Source organism: Gekko japonicus, unplaced genomic scaffold, assembly GCF_001447785.1.
Source record: "Gekko japonicus isolate JY-2015 unplaced genomic scaffold, Gekko_japonicus_V1.1 scaffold222, whole genome shotgun sequence".
NCBI lineage: Eukaryota > Metazoa > Chordata > Lepidosauria > Squamata > Gekkonidae > Gekko > Gekko japonicus.
The window spans coordinates 723,513-744,828 of NW_015167063.1; the positions used below are offsets into that span (position 1 = coordinate 723,513).

At 47.3% G+C, this 21,316-nt stretch overlaps 1 protein-coding gene across 2 annotated transcripts in view; it reads right to left on the bottom strand.

Annotated features, from left to right (window-relative positions):
• AFAP1L1 (actin filament associated protein 1 like 1) overlaps positions 1 to 18,000 on the bottom strand; it is a 119,184-nt gene extending 101,184 nt beyond the window's left edge. For both annotated transcript variants that reach the window (XM_015412637.1, XM_015412638.1), the window contains exon 1: positions 17,745 to 18,000. In XM_015412637.1, the coding sequence (XP_015268123.1) occupies positions 17,745 to 17,772 (28 nt within the window). In that variant the 5' untranslated portion in view covers positions 17,773 to 18,000. The remainder of the gene's footprint in view (positions 1 to 17,744) is intronic.
• Positions 18,001 to 21,316: the final 3,316 nt, after the last annotated feature.

Here is a 21,316-nt window from a genome sequence, read left to right on the forward strand (position 1 = left end):
CTTGGCAAAGTTAAGCTCTTACCTTGCCATGTGCTTATGTGTGTGTTGGACACCTTGCAGGATGTCTCTCTCTCTCTCTATATATATATATACAGATTATTGTTTTTAGAAGCAGATTCAAGTTAATTAAAAATCCAATGCATTTTTCTAAAGTCACTATATCAGCTTGCTCCTGTACTTCCCACAACAGAATTCCCATTACAGAAATTTCTAAAAGGAAAAATTTCAATTTGTTTCCAAAAGTTACTCAATGCAGTCGTTTCTGCAACCAGCACTTTCCAGTACACTGACCTATTATTGGAAATCCACAGCCTGCTTCCTCTTTGCTCCATATAACCAGCTGCAAAGTGTCCCTTAGAGACAGCAAGTCCCACACTGTCCCTTTGTCATAGCAACTTGGAAAATGGATGTGTGCTGTGTTAGGATTACATCTCGGCCATGCTGTGTTATATGTCATGCAATCTGTTACATATAGCACAGAAACCTCCATGGCAATGACAGCTGTATAGTAAATAACTGGAGACTTTCCACTGTATTACCACATGATGCTGAGGGAGGGGGAAAGGAGCATTGGAATTCATAAGGTACTCCCTAGTGGAGACTTCCCAGCTCATTCGAGAACAGGACAAGAATATTTTTCTTTAGCCCAGCCCAGCCCAGCCCTTCCATTTCCACCCATTGCCAAGCACTGCTGGAGAATCAGGTGCGGTATCAAGGTCACAGCTTGTGACTGTGCTTCCTATTAACGTAGCCCTTCCTTTGCTGGAGAGAGAGCTTTGTAAGCCCTAACAAGCACAACACTGGAAACCAGTGTGCAGATCTGTGAATAACAATACAGGATTCTTCCCTGGATGGACACAGAGTACTTGAGGACTGCTGTGACTGAAGTTCTGTCTCCATGGGACAGTCCACCAGAGTAATTTCCAGGTCAGATGACCCAGAACCCCCCCATGGGTTTAGAGGTTTTCTAAGTATTTTTGTTGTCACATCTGGTGGTTTTGCATATCTGGGTGGATCCTTTTCAGGGAGACGGGCCTGCGTGTCTGACTCCCCCCGTTTTGAGAACCCCCTTAAGAGGTCTGGGAGTTTGAGCCACCATGCAGTAGGCCCAGCTTAGGAGCTGTGCCCAGGCTCACCCCAGGCATCAAATTGGTAGCACTCAGCAGTGACCACCCTTGTGATACCAGTAGTATTTGTCACTCCTGGATTTTCCCCAGCAGGTGGGCTGAAGGATGTGGTTATCGGGCGACAGGCAAGTCGCTCAATTTTCCAGGATCCACCCCCATGCTTCACCAATGCTCCTTGGTCTGTAAGCAATAAACGCTGTGGCTTGATTTTATTCCAAAATTGTTGTATGGTGTGTTTTTTGTGGATCTCCACAGAACCTCTTCTTACTAAGCCCTGCACCTACAACCATGATAGGTGCTTGATCCTGGTGCTCATATAGAAGCCAGACTACATAAAGATATGGTAATGCCATCTGTAAAGGATCAAGCCTCCAGCTAAGAAGGGAGGGTTTGCACCAGCCCTAGGGCCCTTCCGCTTCATTTACATGAGCAATGGCACTGATGCATCAAACTTATGCAATCAGGCCTCAAGCTATTAAGGTGAAGAGCACAGCACTTCAGGGCTAACAGATCCAGAAATGTACATATTATTGGCACCCTGTCACTCAGCACCATTTCTTTTGGGCTTTATGCAGGCACTTATTGACTAATACATGTGCAAATCCCATTCAATATCCATGTTTGCTTGTCTAAAGGTACTATCACATCCACCCATTTGTCCTGGGCTTTATTTGCATCAATCAGAAGCTAAACAAGAAATTCTGTCTCCATGGGACAGTCCACCAGAGTATACATTCACTCTGGAAGCTGTAATTTCCAGGTCAGATGACCCGGAAAACCAAATGCACATTCCCTAATATATAGTACAGTATACTGGTGGACAAGTTACCTCTCAACAGCAATATGGGAAGACATCCAGTCTTAGCTTCACTTCCTGGTTTCACTACAGTTGTCTGTAACACTAATTAAACAAGCCACTGGAAGTTTGGGTCTTGCCTCTTTGGCAATGGGAAACACTTCAGTATTCTTCAAAAGCAGTACTCTATCTTCCCTTAATCCCTCATCCAGATGTATAAATCTTGACTTCAGAGCCTGATCAGTATCTACGCTTCCTTCTTCATTGTATTTGTTTCTGATCAGGATGCGTAGCCCTGTTTATCTGTAGCAGGAGAAAAGAGCAAGAGTCCAGTAGCACCTTAAAGACTAACAAAATTTGTGGCAGGGTATGAGCTTTCATGAGTCACTGCTCACTTCTTCAGAACTGCTTCCCTAGGGATGCCAGCCTCCAGGTAGGACCTGGGGATCCCTTGGAATTACAGTTCATCTCCACACTACAGAGATCAGTTCCCCTTGAGTAAATGGAGCTTTGAAGGATGGACTCTGTGGCACTGTACCCCACTGAGATCCCCATCCTCTCCAGGAGCTTCCCAACCTGGATCTGGCAATCCTAACTTCACCCAGTGGACACAGAGAAAAGCTATATTCACTTATATGGGCATAACATAGCTGAGAATAATTTACACTATGCATGCCTTGTCCTGCACAGTCTGTTCTACAGTTCAGACATCACTGGATGAGAGCAGGGGGAGGGAACGGTACATTGGACCTACCTGAAGGTTCTTTCTCTTCAGTGGGGGAGAAGTCATCCAGGAACTGGTTAGGTCACGCCTCTGCTCGCTCGGATAGGCTATGCAAATTTCTTTTGTTGCGTGGCTCCTATTGGAGTGGCCTAGGCTGACCTCTCCAGTCATGTCCAAGCCCTGGCCGTGGATCGCTGTTATCTTATGCCTTCTTTTGGGTCCACGGTCTCTGTGAGTTGTGCTGTTATATTCCTTCAGATCTTTGCCACCCTGGCCTCTCTTTGTAGTCTGTACGGGTGGGGTGTGGTGGATGACTTCTCCCCCACTGTAGAGAAAGAACCTTCAGGTAGGTCCAATGTACCATTCTCCTTCAGTGGGGGGAAGTCATCCAGGAACTGGTTAGCTGTACCCAAGCTGTCCTTATGGGTGGGTGAATGATCCTATATCGTAGTGTAACGTTTTGTACATACACTGCATATGTATTGAATTTACGACTTCACCACTTGTTGTAACCCTCTTCTGCCAAATGCTGCCTCGGCCGAGGCTACTTGGTCCATTCTGTAGTGTCTCACAAACGTCCAGGTCGCTGCTCTGCAGATCTCATTGACAGATGCTTGCATGAAAAATGCTGCCGACGTTGCTGCCACTCTCGTGGAGTGTGCTGTCAGTTGGGCTGGAGATGGGAAACCCTGCACCTCGTAGGCTTTGGTAATACATTGTTTGATCCAGTATGCCAGAGTGGCCTTGGAGACCTTTTTTCCCTGATTTGGGGCCCCATATGCCACAAACAATGCGTCGGACCTTCAGAAGCTAGCTGTCCTGTCCAGGTATATACGTAGAGCCCTACGTACATCTAGCTTGTGCCAGTCCTTCTCTTTTGGGTATGTCGGCCTTGGGCAGAACAAAGGTAGTGTAATAGGTTGATTGAGGTGGAAGACCGAATTTACCTTGGGAATGAAGAATGGGTCCATCCTCAAGGAAACTGAGTCTTTCTGGAAGATGCAAAGGTCCTTCCCCGCTGACAGTGCAGCCAGTTCGGAAATCCTTCTGGCCGTAGTCACTGTGATGAGAAAGGCGACCTTCCAGGACATAAGGCGGAGTTCGGACGCCTTCATGAGTTCAAATGGTGGCCTTGACAAGGCTCGTAACACTGTGTGCAGATTCCATGTCGGGAACCTGTGCCGCACTGGAGGGGCCAGTTGGATTACTTTCTTCAGGAACGTCTTAACGTCCCGGCTTGTGGACACCTTCCGTCATGCCTCGTGTCCCAGGCATGCCTGTATGGCCGCCACTTGTCTTTTCAGCGTGTTCGGCCGAAGTCCCTTTTTCCATCCCTCCGATAGAAAAAGAATGACTTCCTTGTCCGAGGCTCTCAGGGGATGTATCCCACGTGCTGAGGCCCAACTTACGAATGTCCTCCAGGTATGACTATAGATGCAACGTGTGGAAGGCCTTCTTGCCTGCAGCATGACCTCGACCATTTCACATGGAAATCCCTTGTCTGCTAGCCGTGTGCGTTCAATTTCCATGCAGTCAGTTGTAGCCATGCTGGGTCCAGATGGAGAAAGGGCCCTTGCTGCAGCAGGTCTGGCCTGAGGCAGAGTCCAAGGTGTTTCGGAAGCCATCTAGACCAGGTCCGAGAACCACGGCCGTCTTGGCCAGTGAGGTGCCACGATCACCACTGTATATCTGGATAGGAACCGCCCCACTTGGTGGTTTTTGGAGCTCACTAGGAGGTCCATCACCAGAATTCCAAACTTTCTTGTGATCTGGGCAAAGACCTCCTTGTTCAGTGCCCATTCGCCCGGATCCAGATCCTCTCTGTTCTGCCAGTTCGCCTGCAGGTTGGATAAGCCCTTTAGATGTTCCACCTTGAGGCTCCTGGTGTGTTTCTCTGCCCAACGAAGTAGGTGTCTTGCTTCTGTGAAGAGGGGCCCGAACCTGGTGCCCCCCTGCCAGTTAATGTGTGCTTTCATGGACATATTGTCTGTGCGTACCAGCACATGCTGGTTCTGTATGTGTTGCTGGAAAGCCTTCAGCGCTAGCGTGACTGCCCTGAGTTCCAGCCAGTTTATGCTGTGAGAGGCCTGTGCCGGGGACCACCTGCCTTGTGTGACAAGGTGACCACAGTGTGTCCCCCAACCTCTCTTGCTCGCCTGTGGTTATCACCAGTCACTGGGGCCGGAGGAAACTGACGGTCTTGGCCAAGTTCTCTGGTTGTGCCCACCACAGCAGCTCCCTTCAGAGGTCTTCTGATATCGGTATCTGGATGTGCCGTTTTTTGGCAACATCTCGCTGGAAAGGAAGAAGCACCCACTGCAAGGGCCTGGTGTGGAACGGCGCCCAGGGAACCAAGTTGATCGTCGAGATCATCAAGCCTTGCAGCGCTGCTAGCTGCATGAGGTCCACTCGCTCCTTGGCTCTGACGTCTGTCACTAGGGCCTGAATCTTGATCTGCTTCTCCTCTGGCAGAGAAACCGTGGCTTGACTGGTGTTCAGCCATGTTCCATGGTGCACAAGGTCCCGTGTGGGTGTCAAGTGGCTCTTTTCCTCATTGATGAGGAAGCCATGTGCACACAGGAAATCCCTTGCCCTCTGGGTGTTGCAGACTGCTGTCCGGTGGTCCTCTGCTTGTATCAGGAGTCGTCTAGATATGGATACATGTGGATCCCCTGCAGGCGCAGGGCCACCACCAGAGTCACCATGACTTTGGTAAAAACTCTGGGGGCTGGAGAAAGGCCAACGGGCAAGGCCTTGTACTGGAAATGGTGGCCCAGGAAGCAGAAGTGCAGGAACTGCCGAGAGGAGGGGTGTATAGGGATATGTAAGTAGGCCTCCTTCAGGTCCATAGAGGTCAGGAAGTCTCCCTGTTGTAGCACTTGTAAGATGTGATGGAAGGATTCCATCCGGAACTTCCTCTGCACCACCCATCAGTTCAATCCTCGCAGGTTCAAGATCGCTCTCCAGTCCCCTGACTTCTTTGGAATGACAAACAGGATGGCGTATACTCCCTTGAAGCGCTCCCTTGCGGGTACCTCCTCTATGGCGCTGATGTCCTGGAGGTGAAAGATTGCTTCCTGCAGCTGTTGTAGTCACTCCTTGTGTCTTGGGACTGGGGACAGGTTGAAGCTGTGTGGAGGGGTGCCAATCAATTCTATCCTGTAACCTTGAGATATGACCACCCACACCCACTGGTCCGTGGTGGTCTGGCCCCAGATGTGTGCGAATGCCTGGAGCCGGTCCCTGATCTGGCCGTCATGCTGTCTGCATCTTTGGGAGGGCACCTTTTTCGGATTTGTAGGCAGCTGCATGCCTGGGGGTGTTTCGCGTGCCGTACTTGAAGGATTTGAATGATCTGAGATCTCTGGTATCTTGTCCCCGTCCAGCATTGTAGTGGCCACGAAAGCAATGTGAAGTTCTAAGTTTGGTCTCACAACGATAAGAACATGATGGCATAGCCTTCTTCTTCTCCCTAGTTTCCACGAGCACATTGTCGAGGTTTGACTCTCCAAATAGAAGCCTGCCGGAGAACTTTTCAGTGGCCAGGTTACTCTTTGACAAGGTGTCCACTTTCCAATGTTTGAGCCACATGTTTCTGCGGATGATGATGTTGGCTGCCTGTGCTCTGGCGCAGAATTGAATGCTGTCCTGGGACGCGTCCGTTGCAAACTCAGCTGCGCGCTTCATCTTCAGTAGAGTTCTCCTCGGGACTAGCAGGGGGACCTCAGGGTTCTGCAGGAGATTGTCGGCCCAAATAGCAGTGGCCCTGGTGAAATTTGACAGAGCAGCTGCTGAGCGAATCGCCAAGGACATGGCCTCATGTGCCTTTTTCAGAGCAGCTTCATTCTTCCTGTCCATGGCATCCTTTAGGGCATTTTCCCTGTCTTTTGGCATCACTGCCCCCAAATGAAGAACCACCACCGGAGTGTCAATTAGGGGCATCTTCAGGTCCTCCATTGTGTCCTCAGGCAAAGAGTAAAGGCGCTTCACTATTGCCAATAGGGAGGTCCCACCTCCTGGGTTGGCCCACTCTTCCCGCATCACATCACCAAAGTAATCCGGAAAAGGAGAGAAGGTTTGGACCTTAACAGGTTTTTTAAAACCCCTAGGATCTAGATGTGCAGAAGCTGATGGCCGTGGCTTTTCTGGAACTTCCATCTGGTAATTTAGGGTGAAAATGACCTTTGACAAAAGCCATTGGAAATGCTCCATCTGAAACAGGCGCGAGGATGCCGGTTTTACTTCTGTCTCGTCCCCAGACCATTCCCCCTCCTTTTTCTCTTGGTCAGGGATGTAATGGTGGAGGCTATCTCCGCCTGTTCAGAACTGATGTTATTCAGGCGTTCTCTGGCAAGGGTGGTGCCTAACTCTGGCCGCCTGGGTGCCCTGGCCTGATCTCACTCCCTCTCTTCAACACCCAAGGCCCCATGCGGGGTGGGTGTCCCTGGGCTCCTAGGCCTCTTTGTGGGGGACCTTGAGCCTGAAGAGGATTGAGACGTCGAGGAGTGATGGTGTCCCCTGCGTTTTGATCCCCTTGAAAAAAATCTTCCTTCAGGCTCCTGGGATCCCAACTGTGTTGGGAAAAGAGCTGCCCCCCCCCCCGGTTCTCAAAAGCTTGGGGCCATTGTGCGGTCGGCCAAGATCCCCCCATAAATGGCCACAGTCAATGGGACCCCACGGGGAATCCGGGAGAGAAAGGGTAGCCGAGTGCCACGCCGTTCAGAAGCTGCAGTGCCTGAGGGACTTGTGGCTGCTGCTGCTGAATGTGCTGGGGAAACTGCTGCTGCTGCAGCTGGATGGGCTGGGGAAGGGGAAGAGGTTGGGAAACTGCTGTCATTCCCCATGGTCCTAGTGCCCCCGTGGTTCCCCAGTGCACCAAAGTCTGCCCCTGAACCGGCCCCGGAACAAAGCTTAGGTCCGGAGATGGCTGCGGCATGGTTCCATTTGGACTAGTCCCTACCGGGACCTCCCCCCCCCACCGGAATGAGCTCACCAGGTGGGCACGCCGGCCCTAGCGTTTTCCCGTGCCACTTCTTCCTTGCCGCACCATCTGTCATCTCCGCCTTTGCCGGTGCTCTCTTCTTGGTGCACGAGGAAGGGAGGGAGCCCTTTGATTTAGAGCGTCCCAGCCCTCCAGCGCCAACCACGACCTCCGTGCCGCCATCTTGGACCACGTGCCTGGGGGGAGAGAGCAGGAGCCAGCCGGCACAATGCAATCGTCCGGCCCTGCGCCTGTGGAGCTTCCTTCTGTTTGTTGCAGCAGCGCAATCTCCAGCCGCTGTTCTTCTTGCAGCCCAACTCCCGAAGCCTCAGAAGTGAAGGGCTACTGCTCCACGGGGTCTGTTGCCACGGCCATCTCCCCTCCCTCCGGATCCCCGGAAGGTGGGGGAGGCCGTTTCTTCTTTTTTCCATCTTGCGCCATCTGGTCTTCTCCTTGGAAGAAGGGTCTTCTTTAACTTCTGTCTTGATTTTGGAAGGCTTTATTTTGTTCTGTAATCCCTCTGGCTTGGAGTAGGAGCTCCAGGCGTCATACCGAGCGCAGGGCTATACAGGAACTGGAAAGGTCAACCTAGGGCACTCCAATAGGAGCCACACAACAAAAGAATTTTGCATAGCCTATCTGAGCGAGCAGAGGCGTGACCTAACCAGTTCCTGGATGACTTTCCCCCACTGAAGGAGAAGGAGAGGTCACTCACAGGAAACTTGACATGCAGATTATATAGGTCATATATGCAAACTTGCAAGCATTGTTATAGCATTAGAATTATTACAGATGACATTGAACAGCAATGCTTTGGATTTTGGTTTTTAACTAAAATGTCATATTGGAATTAGAAGGAAAATGAAGAGAAAGAGAGTGTCAAGAAATCAACAAACTGTGTGATAGGGTTGTCTATGGTACAGCTCATCCAAAAGGATGGAAGGAAGCAGTTTGATGAACCTACTATCTGTTTAAGCACTGACCTTTTCCCACAGTACTCATGCTAGCACCTTGATGCACTTCTCCAAGCCCCCACAGAGTTGACAAACATGGATCTAAGGGACTCTGTTCCCTTTGCTTCTTTGCAGTGCATCAGAAAGAGCTGCCACTGTGCTTATTCCCTTTCCATTGCAGAGGCTCAGTTTTCAGGAGAAAGAATTGCAGCAATGTGGGGGAGATTTTTTTGCTGTTCTCAGTAACAGCTGGGGGTGATTGGATCCCCCTTCCCTCCCTCTTTCACAACACACCCTTCAATTTGGCTGCATTTTAGAAGAGGGTGGAATTCCCACAGTGGAGTTTAGGCAGCAAATCAAGAATGATTCAGTATTCCTCCCACCCAGTGCAATGTCACCCGTCTTCTGTGGCAAGTCTACAGGGCCACGATTATGCTTGGAGGCTGCATAAAGTGATCACAACAAGAGAAGTAATTAAAGGGTCCCTGCTCATCGGTAAAAAAACAAACACACACACACAACTCTGCAACTAGCAAAGGAAACTTGTATATATCATTCTTTCTTTCTTTCAAAATCAAGCTGTACATGCAGACTCTAGTGCGAAGGACCTGACAGGAAGCAGGACATGGTTGGAAGACACATGATGCAGCAACCTTGTTGGAGGTAATCATGTCTGGCTCTGGTCAATGTCTGGATGCAAGGCCCCCTGGGAAGCCCTATTTATGCCCTATGCTAGAAGAGAAGGCAAAAGCTAGATCAGGGGTCCCCAACATGGAGCCCGTGTGTGCCATGGCGCCAACTCCTTTCCCAGTGCCCACCAAGAGTTTGAGAGAAGTGGTGAGAGTTTTTGCCCAGCAGTGCTTGACTGGAGATCTGATTTTTTTTTACCATCTAATTGAAAGTAAACTGTGCATCTGCAAGAAAATGCTTTTAAACTATACATCCATTTTAAAAGGATCTTGTTAAACAGAGCTTCTGCCTGAAATGTGGAAGAGCTACTATAGCTGTTATGTATAACCTTACTCCTTGACATTTTTTGGTTTTACCCACCACCCTCTGTCAGAATTCCAAAGGTGCCCACAGACTCAAAAGGTTTGGGACCCCTGATCTAGATTAAAGATGAGAAAAGTAGTAGTGAGCAGACAGAATTATATGTATGTTTGAAGCCTGTTCATCACTTCACCTGCATGCACAGAATGAATGCACCTATGTGGTGAACATGTAGAAATAAATACCTATGTTTTACATTTCTGCAGTTAGATACAAGGCATCTCTCACATATGAGCTCTGCGTCGACTGCAGTTACATGTTGCTGACAGTGTTCCCTCTAAGCTGAGTTAGTGTGAGCTAGCTCAGTTTTTTAGCCTCCAGCTCACAGATTTTTGTCTTAGCTCAGGAAGGATGGCTCCAGAGCAAACTAATTTATGCAGTAGCCAAATTGTTGGCTCACACCTTTAATGCCAGTTGCTCACAAAGTAGAATTTTTGCACACAAGACTCCACAGCTTAGAGGGAACATTGCTTAGTCCATAATCTAGCAGTATCAAGGGTGACCAGAAATAATACAGAACTGGTCACCAAAGCTACTCAGAATTTGTGGCCTTTACCTCTCTGTGTCCTTCTGAAGCTAACATATGGTTAATAAGAGGCAAGTGGCTTTTTGGGGTTGCAGAACCCTGAACTACTCAAGGGCAAAAAAAGAAGAAGTGAAATTTATGTACGAACAAGAGAATATGTACTAAAGCATAAGAAAGAGCAAATGGGATTCTAAATAGAATCAACCTGTGCTGCTAGAAAGACTGGCAATCAGGGCCAGGATGCTTGAAAGATAGCGTAGTTTAGTCAGATTAATGGATGAATTTCAAGTGTAATTCTTGCCTGTATTTCAAAGCTTAGCTCATTCTGTCATATTGACTCACATCTACAGAAAGTTAAATGCAACTAGAAACAAAGAGGCATGTTACAATTGGGGGAAGGAGTTCCAATTCAGGGGGATCACATCTGCTTCAAGCTTCAGTTCTGAACACCACCTTTTGTGGGTTTGTAAGAAACAGAGTAAGGCCCTGTCCACACGAGGGGTTTGGGGCCAGGAGTGGGCCGGATCGGGGCCGGAGCAAACGGGCGCGATCCCACTGCAACATCTGGGCAGCGTTGCACACCCATCCCCGATCCAGCCACCTACCGAGGTTGTTCATCCATGACGGCCGCATCAACGCCGGCCGTGGGATCGCCGGCCTGTCTTTCTTCTCTGGTTCCTTCCCTGGCTCCTGCCTGAACTGCACATGCTCAGACATGCACAGTTCAGCAGTCTCCCGTTCCCCTCCCGTCACTCCCCCCAGCATCTGATCATGCCGGGGAGGGAATGCGCCGCGGCTCAGGGGATCAATGTGATCCCGCCGCGGCATGTGTTTTTTGGTGTGGCTTTCAGAAACCGCGCTTCAGCCCGTCGCTTTCCACCCCGTGTGGCAGGGGCCTAAGATTATTATTTTTAACCCCTGCAAATATCTGCATAGTTGTCAGACAAGATGGAACATCATGGCCAGAGAGAAGACATATAATGGATGTTAAGTGGTTTGAATTTTCATGTCAGATTAGTTGTCTTGACTCTAAAGCCCCAGGGGCTAAGACCAGCTGAGCAGGCAATATGGAGCTAAGATGGCCACATTACAGTTAATGTAATACAAGTCAAGCATATTTCTAAGAACATAAGAGACGCCAATGTTGGATCAGGCCAAAGGCCCATCCAGTCCAACACTCTGTCACACAGTGGCCAAAAATACCAGGTGCCATCAGGAAGTCCACCAGTGGGACCAGGACACTAGAAGCCATCCCACTGTTGACCCCCCCAAGCACCAAGAAGACAGAGCATCACTTGCCCCAGAGCCCCTATCTATACCTTGTGGCTAATAGCCACTGATGGACCTCTGCTCCATATGCTTATCTAATTCCCTTTTGAAGCCGTCCATGCTTGTAGCACCCACCACTTCCTGTGGCAGTGAATTCCAAGTGTTAATCACTCTTTGGGTGAAGAAGTACTTCCTTTTATCCGTTCTAACCCGACCGCTCAGCAATTTCATGGAGTGCCCACGGGTTCTTGTATTGTGAGAAAGGGAGAAAAGTACCTCTTTCTCTACCTGCTCTTTCCCATGCATAATCTTATAAACCTCGATCATGTCACCCCTCAGTCGTCTTTTCTCCAAGCTAAAGAGCCCTAAGCGCTTTAACCTTTCCTCATAGGGAAAGTGTTCCAACCCTTTTATCATTCGAGTTGCCCTTTTCTGCACTTTTTCCAAAGCTATAATATCCTTTTTAAGGTGTGGTGCCCAGAACTGCACACAGTATTCCAAATGAGGTCTCACCATTGATTTATATAGGGGCATTATTATATTGGCTGATCTGTTTTCAATACCCTTCCTAATAATCCCCAGCATAGCATTGGCCTTCTTTATTGCAGTCACACACTGTCTCGACATTTTCAGTGAGTTATCCACTACAACTCCAAGATCTCTCTCTTGCTCAGTCTCTGCCAGTTCAGACCCCATCAATGTGTATTTATATTTAGGATTTTTGGCTCCAATGTGCATCACCTTGCACTTGGCCACATTGAACCCCATTTGCCATGTTGACGCCCACTCGCCCATCCTTGACAGATCCCCTTGGAGTGCCTCACAATCCTCACTGGTTTTCACCACCCTGAACAACTTTGTATCATCCGCAAATTTAGCCACTTCACTGCTTACTCCCATCTCCAAATCATTAATGAACAAGTTAAAAAGCAGTGGACCAAGTACTGATCCCTGTGGTACCCCACTGCTTACACCCCTCCACTGGGAGAACTGCCCATTTATACTCACTCTCTGTTTTCTATGAATTAGCCAGTTTTTGATCCATAAAAGGACTTGTCCTTCTATCCCATGATTTTTGAGCTTACTTAGGAGCCTTTGATGAGGAACTTTATCAAAAGCTTTCTGGAAGTCAAGGTAAATAATATCTATTGGATCCCCCTTGTCCACATGTTTGTTCACCCCCTCAAAGAACACTAACAGGTTAGTGAGACAAGATCTTCCCTTACAGAAACCGTGCTGAGTCTGCCTCAATAGGTTTTGTTCATCTATGTGCCTACTAATTCTTTCCTTAATAATGGTTTCCACCAATTTACCCGGTATCGACGTCAGACTGACTGGCCTGTAATTTCCCGGATCTCCTCTGGAACCCTTTTTAAAGATGGGAGTGACATTTGCTACCTTCCAATCCTCAGGAATGGAGGCAGATTTTAAGGAAAGATTACATATCTTTGTCAGGAGATCTACAAGTTCACATTTGAGTTCTTTCAGAACTCTCGGATGTATGCCATCTGGGCCTGGTGATTTTTCAGTTTTTAAGTTGTCTATCAGTTTTAGGACCTCCTCTCTCGTCACCTCAATCTGACTCAGGTCTTTCAACACCCCTCCTGAAATCAGTGGTTCTGGAGTGGGCAAGCACTTCTCATCTTCCACAGTGAAGACGGAGGCAAAAAATGCATTTAGCTTCTCAGCCATTTCCCTATCATCCTTCAGTACTCCTTTTACCCCTTGGTCATCCAAGGGCCCCACTGCCTCCCTGGCTGGTTTCCTGCTTCTAATGTAGTTGAAGAAAGTTTTATTGTTGTTTTTTTACGTTTTTTGCTATATGCTCCTCAGTCCTCATATTCCCTTTTTGCCTGCCTGACCACAGACTTGTGTTTTATTTGCCATAGCCTGTGTTCCGGTTTATCAGCCTCACTGTTACTAGCTTTCCACTGCTTAAAGGAATCTTTTTAACCTTTTACAGCTTCCATTACTTTGTTTGTTAACCATGCAGGCTTTTTTCTATACCTATTTGTGCCTTTCCTAACCTGCAGAATATATTTTTTCTGAGCTTCTAGGATCGTAGTTTTAAATAGTTTCCAAGCTTCCCCAATGGTTTTGACCCTTTCTACTTTTCCTTTCAGTTTCCTCCCCACATGTCCCCTCATATCAGAGAAGTTACCCCTTTTAAAGTTATACGTGGTTGTATCAGTCTTTTTGGCCAATTCCCTATTTATATAAATGTTGAACTCAACAACATTATTATCACTGTTCCCAAGCGGTGCAATCACTTTTACATCTCTCACCAGGTCTTGAGTGTTACTTAGGATCAAATCAAGGACTGCCTCTCCCCTGGTAGGTTCCGTGACCATCTCTCTATAGCACAGTCATTTAGAGTGTTTCTAGTTTTGCAGTCACTGTTAATTGGTAATTTGAGGTAGTGTATGTGCATTTATGAGACAGACTGAGAAGGTGTATGGAGAATAATATAATTGCAGGGAAGTAACCTGATTTCCTTCCTACCACCTCTGAAGATGAAAAGCCTGTATTTGGGAGTAGAGTTGCACTTTTCATTTGCTAACGGCCCTTTCAAATAGGAAAAAGAGAGACACCCCGGAAGGGCAGTAGGATTTCACACTAACCCAGAGCTGTCCATGTTCTAATAGCAATTTCTTATAAACTTTTCTCCAAATATGCTAGTGCTTAGGGTTACCACAGAAAACCCCTAAACAGCACATTTCCAAGTACAATTTTTTCTATTGCATTGGAACAAGATTGCTTGTCCAAGATAAGTTGCCCACTGCTGTATCATTCTAGGTTGCTGGCCCACGATTTCCTATTCTGACTTTTCTGTGCTGTCAAACTTATTGCTCTTCTTCATTTCCAGTTTCCTGTTTAAGTACACAATAAGCTGGTTTGGGATTTAAGAAGAGGAAAGGTAAACAGAATTGAATCTAACACTGCCGATGTGGCCATACCAATGCTCCTATTGCACCATCTGTTCCTGTAACTTTTAACCACCTGCACCACAAGAAACAACACAGATAATTGAGTATGGTACCACCCCATTCCTCTGGAGTTTTCTAAGTAGCTTTCCAATTCACCAGAGAACCTCAGTAATGTCTCCACACATCAAAATACAAAGGACATATTTGGTCACATTTGCAAATGTTCCTAAGTGGAAAGTAATCAGTGCACATGTGAGATGTCTACTATCCTCACTTAAGTACTTGCCATTTTATGAAAATGTGTTGAATTGCCAATAATAAAACATACACATGCTTACCTAAAGACTGGTTCATGATATTTTAGAAGTGGCTTTCAATGTTCAACAAGTGTTCCATTGGGGAACCAAAGACCAAAATACCCAAGCAGTCTACTTTTAGGGGGTTTCCCCTCATTTGTGCTTATGAACAGACACCAAAAACCTTTCCGTATTCAGGACAGCTACAAGAACAAATACTTAAAAATGAGCTGAGTAGTGGTACATGGGCCCTCACTATAGCAATGGTCAGCCTTTGAATGCTCACTGTCTTACAAACTGGGCGAGACAGCAGAGAAAGAAAGAAGATCACAGTATCCATTCAGGAAGCATGACCATTGGTTCCAAATGGAGGTAAAAGGAGAATTCTTGACCTTCACAGGCTCTGCAATGCAATGAGATTTTAGTATGGTCTTAACTACATAGGTTCCAAGGCTGCCATCATCACCCTTTTGTGAAGCAGAAGAAGGATCATTCTCCCCCCCCTCCCCCACCATGAGTTCTGACATCAGTCAGCATTGGTACTCCCTCTCCTATCTACAGATACCTCTCCTGGCCAAAGAAGTTTGCAAATCCCACCAGAAGCCAGCACTGCGCAAGTGTGGAAAGGAGTTATTTATAGCAACAAATCAAGGAAAGAAACTAAATGAGACTGCTTTAGCTGCCTAGACTGTTGCTGGAATGTATACACTGTATACAGTGGAGATATACATAGCATTTCCAGACATGAACAGTTAAGATTTCACTACATATATATCAATGTTCCACTTTGTTGTGGGACAGGAGGGAGAGATTGCCACAGACAAGCTCTTGTACAAACTTGCTCTTGTACAAAAAGGGGTCTAAGATAACTCAGAAGGGTCTCAGAAGTTTGCAGTTTCACTAAACCACTGAATACTTAAGAAAAGTCCACAGTGTTACACTATCAGAGAAAACATGCTCAAAAAGTGTTACCATTTGCAAGTAAGTTTAAGGGGCTTCCACCAATAAGAAAGTTTAGCTGCAAGTAAGCATGGCAGCTGCCTCATTTGTCTCTTCTTGTGCCTCTTTTTTCTGCCAGATTTCTCTGTGTAAACATGATCCTGTAGTACCTAAATGAGAGCTAATAACACAACAGAATTTCATAACCACTTCTGGTGTGGTAGCCACTGCATGAGCTGTGTCCTGTGCGCCAGATGCCAGGGCCACATGAAAAGGCCTCTGCACAAAAGCTTGATGTCATGCAAAGGATTCTGTAAGCACCTAAGAAGCCGCTCCAAGAACAGTGAGCTAGAAATACAATGTTCACAGAGGACCTCGGCAAGGCTTTCATACAACCACCTCCGTGCGCCAACCGCTAGCCTAGAACTCTGCATCTTCTGTTGCTGGTACTGAAGATCAGACCAGAGGCAGTGAACAAAGGGGAAATGAACAAAGGGGAAATGAACAAAGGAGAAAATATAAAATAGAGGAGCTCTGCTTCATTGACATTTTATGCAAAGTCTATGCAAACAATCATTTCAGCACTTGGCAAAAAGCCAAATCTTGCAAATAATCAACTGATCATGGACTGGTGGTCACCATACACAAGGTCTTTAAGCATTTTCAGGAACCCATTGGTCACATGAACAGGCTCTCCAAACAAGATTCCCACTGACTTCTAAAATAACTTTACACTAAGAATGACTCCCCCCACCCCAAAAAAAAAGCAAAAACCACAAAGGCCAAATCTTGCCTGACCTTAGATCTTATGCTTAATTCAAAATACTATATAACCAGGGCTTTTTGTTTTTGTTTTTTTGAAAAAGAGGTGCCAGAATTCTCAAGAAGGAAATGAAGTTTTCAATCTGTATACTGAAAACTCATGAACTTTTAAACATTTTCAAAAGAGTTTTGTCAAAGAGGTTCCAGAACTCTGTTGTGCATTCCCCCAGAAAAAAGCCCTGTACAGTGTGGCAGACATGCATGAGATTGAGATGGACATATTCCAACCCGGGTATAGTTCAGAAGTAAACCTCCCCACAAGGGCATTTGCTATGGACAGTAAACACAACACCTGCTGGAGATCGTTCCTACAACGGGTCTTTGGTCATCTCGATTGAGATAGTACTAATGAAGAAATTATTAACCCAGGGAGGAAGCCAAGAACGTTCCAATGCCATCTGGCAACCACGGGTGTCTACCCCCCCCCAAAAAAAAGCCTCAGGTTACACAAAGACCCATTAAAACAATGCAATTTCCCAACCTTTCTGGGCGCATAATATCTCGCCTATTAAAAAAGGGGCGGGAGTAGTTTATCCCACGCGCTTCTCAATGGATGCTCTCCTAGGATTATGTGGCCACGCTATCAATTCCTTTTCTAATCAAAATTCCATTTGGCCACCCACGTTTTAAGTATGGGAAAAAAATCGCTTAAGAGGAACAATCCTGGGATTCTTTTCGTCCAAGCGATGTATTTTTTCCCCTCCCCATATCTGAGTATGTAATGGTACATCCCCACGAGGAACGTGCGGTGAATGCGAGCACACGTGGGCGTGGCACAAGTCCTGCTTCTGATCACACTAAATGATCTAACGCTTAGAAAGCAGCTAACGCCCGCTCCAGCCATGGTAACGCAGGGCATGATCCTGCGCGGTCACGGCTCGCCAATTCCATCTGATGCTGCGGACTTCAACCCGCGAAAGGTTATGCTCATAAAACGCCTAGTCTTCCAGGTGCTACGTTTCTGTTGTTGTTTGGCTATGGCACACAATAGGCCGAGCGGTTTGGGGAAGGGCTCAGACAAGAGAGGTAGGGACAGCAAGAGAGGCGCAGTCAAGAGAAAAAAATTATCCCCCCCCCCCCCCCGCGAAGTTTCTCCTCTTCCCCAAGAATGAGCAAAGTCTTGCCTGCGCTGCGCTTTTTCTGCCTCCCAAAAGCCAGGGCAAAACAGTAAGCGCCCATGCGAAGCGCCACCCTACCCGCTCCGGAAACCCGCTGTGAGTAGGACATTCCCCCAACACAGCATCCTCCCCAGCTCTCAGGCACATCGCGTAAACCGATGCAAAGCCGTCGGTCCACATGCACCCATCTAAACCTAGCCCCGGTACTTTGCTTACCACTGAGTCTCTCCATGGTCCCGGTCATGACTGGGGAATTAAGGAGACGCGACGCCGGGCAGCAGACGCTCCTCTGAGCAGCTCACTTTCCCCACTGCGCTTTCCGCTGACACCCTGCCTGACCCGAAAGATGCACCCCGCTCCTCCGGCGCACAAACGTCAACCTTTAAGCCGGCGGCCGCAGCTCGTCCAGACCCTCCCTGCTGTTTCCTCCGCGTGGAGCACCGGGTCTTAGCGCCCTTCCGTCCGGACCCTCCACTCCTCTCCCAGAGCTGAGACAATCTCCGCTGGGACAGGCTGGTCGCTCGTCCCGCCCTTCCGGATCAGGTGCGGCTGTCTGTACACAATGACACCCTCCCACTCGGAGCTGTTGCTTAGTCCCGCCTGTGGCGAGCGCGCTCTTCTTGGCCTGTTCTCCCCACTCCCCCTTGCCAGAGTCGCCTCCTAGGATCTCTCACACCTGGGTCTCCCCTCAGCAGGCATCCATCGCCTTTTAGAATTTCACCCCGCTTTTTTTTGGCTCTTTGGTGACCCCACCCCAAAGGCCCTCCATGTGTCATTCTCTTTTTGTGTCCCTCTTACAGGTGACCCCAGGAAATATTTATGATGTATTTATTTTAAAACACTAATATTATATCTCAATATAGGAAAGGTCATCACGGGCTTCCAAATTCATAATTAAAAAGTTAGTAATTTTCTTGCTGCCCCTTCACACATGGCTCCTTCCCTACATGGAGGACTCTCTAGGAAATTGCATGCACCACAATAACATCTGTTAACCTATGATGGAAGCATGCATGACTAACCAACTATTCAGAAGTGTATGATGTACAAGTCCTGAGCTGTATGCCAGCCTCCAGATGGGGCCTGGGGATCTCCTGGGATTACAGCGCATCTGCAGACTACAGAGATCAGTTCCCCTGGAGAAAATGGATGCTTTGGAAGGTGTTCTCTATGGCATTGCACCCCACTGAGGTCCCTGTCCTTCCTAGGCTCCACCTCCAAAACTCCAGGAGTTTCCCAATCTAGAGCTGGCCACCCTATGCCCCCTCCCCCGCCTGGCCAGTGGCCAGGGGTACCTGGGAACCCTATCTAAATGGCCCAGGCTAGCCTGATGTCATCAGATCTCAGAAGCTAAGCAGAGTTGGCCCTGGCTAGTATTTGGATAGGAGACCACCAATGAAGTCCAGGGTCTCAACACACAGGCAAGCAATGGCAAACCACCTCAGAACGTCTCTTGCCTTGAAAACCCCATGAGGGGTCGCCATAAATTGGCTGTGACTTGATAGCACTTTCTAGTGCCATGGTGTACAAGTGATGGTATACATATTTGTGTTTTGTACACTATTTGTGTTTTGTACACTATCATGTGGTAGATGTCACATGCTTGACACCATTTTCCCAGTTTCTTCGTGAATCTTTTTTAGCCTGGTTCAGTGCAGAATGCCCATGTGCCCATGGCAGGAAGTGCTGTGTCTGCATGGCAGAGCATCAGCATTGTGTGCAGAAATCCCAGGTTCAGTCCCCAGCAATTCCAGTTAAAAGAATCAGGTGATGTGAAAGGAATCTGCCTGAGCTCGTTGGATGATACCGTCTTTGATAGAGACCAATGGCTTGGCTCAGTATAAGGCAGTGTCATGTGTTTATTGAAATAAAACACAACATTTATTAAATTCAATTTTGTATTTTAGAATTTTGAAAGTCATCTTGGACACTTTAAATGGAGAATCAGGATATGATTTTAAAATAATAATGAACAGTGTCTGCATGTCAAATTCTGCAAAGGACTGCTGCCCTACTCCAGCGAATCCTCTTTAGTTTAGCTGTCTCAATACTGAACTGGATCAAGATTTGGCTGCATGTACAGTTTCTAATTGTCCTGGATCAGAGCAGCACAGCTAAACAGGGTGGGGTATCTTTTTCTTTTTTACCCTCTTATGTGTTCACAGCATTCTTTGTGGAAAAAAGCTATATGCATTGTGAAGTCAAATCCTATGTATGTTTACTTGAAAAGAAGAAAGCTTAAAACTTGCTAACCTATGGTCAGAAATAAGCCCCATTGAATTTAGTGGGACTGAGTCAACATGCTTAGGCTTGTCCTTTAAAGATTTACTGTTTGGAAACAACCCCGTCTGAAAAGAGTGGGTCTTATTTCTGTGTAAATATGCATAAGATAAAGCTGCTGAAATGCCAGACAGAAGCTGACTGAGATTTTGTTTAATAAATGGAGTGTCCTGACCCACAATAATGCCTTTGTTATCTATGGAAGAACATAGCCTAGGGCTGCCAATTTCTTTACTGACAGACGCTGTGTAACGAACAACAGAGCAGTAAAAATTTACAACAGGTGCAACCAAGTTTCCTTGGTGTGAATATGCAGAGAAGGAGTAAATGGGACTGGTGACTTCTTACCTGCCATGCAGCTATTAAAGGCACAATACTTTTGTCATGGAAAAGACAACAACTGTAGCAGAGATTAAGCCATTTCAAACAGGGAGGGAAAGATGATGTTTCTCTTGTGCATTGGGAGGATGCCTAAGAAGATAGCTGCTGAGGGAAAGATATTAGCACAGAGAGAGTGAGATTGTGGGAGGCTATGGGTTGTGGTGCTCTCAGATGAAAAATGTAACTTGGGTCCAAAAGCAGGATGGTAGAGTGGCTAACTATGGAATTTTGTATCATTTAATGTGTAATGTTGATATTTATGTTTGCTTCAGTTCTCTTTTTAGACTTCTGGTTGGTTCTACAACTCTAATACTATTGCATTGTTTATTGACTGTCCCATCCATCCGTTGTATTGAACCTCTCTCTGTAATCTGTCTTGAGTCCAAGTGAGAAAGGCGGATTAAAATTAATGTGAATAAATAACTACCCAGTGGCATACCAGGGTAAAAACAGCCTTGGGGGACCAAGCTACAAAGGTGGTAAACATGAGTGCAAAGTATGTCAAAGGACTACTAGTGTACAAGAGGAAACTAGTATGTGTTTCCAAGGGGGGAAACCACTATGTGTTTCCAAACAATCAATAATATACAACAGAATGATTAAGGTGAAAAGGAGTCTTCCTGGACAGATAGTTCCTGCCCTGCATTTCCTTTGCCTAGAAACTACATATGTCAGCATTTCTGATTTCCCTCCAGCATTTCAGTAATTGTTATTTAGCTATTTTAAGAGAAAACCATATCTTTGGAGTATGATTCATAGACCACTCAGCCTCGTATAGTCCTGCTGAAAATGTTTCATGATTCATTTGATGGGCTGTCACAAAATGGCAAAAATCTTCTTACTTTGCAGTCAGTCATATAATCCACCCCCTCTCCACCCAGTGGTGGTGGTGGTCGTCCAGGCACCCTAGACCAAGGGTAAAAGTTCAAGTCTGATTTATATGAGACAAGAGGGGGACCCGCGATACTCGCGGGGGGGGGAAGAGCCCCGTCTCCTCCACCCCCCCACCCCTCGATCTCCCCGAGGCGGCAGCAGCGAGGCCGGTGTCTGCCCCCCAGGCCGGTCTTCCCCCCCCCCGCCCTGCCTGCCGGCTCCGGGGGGGCGGCGGCAGCGGGGCCCCTCCCCCC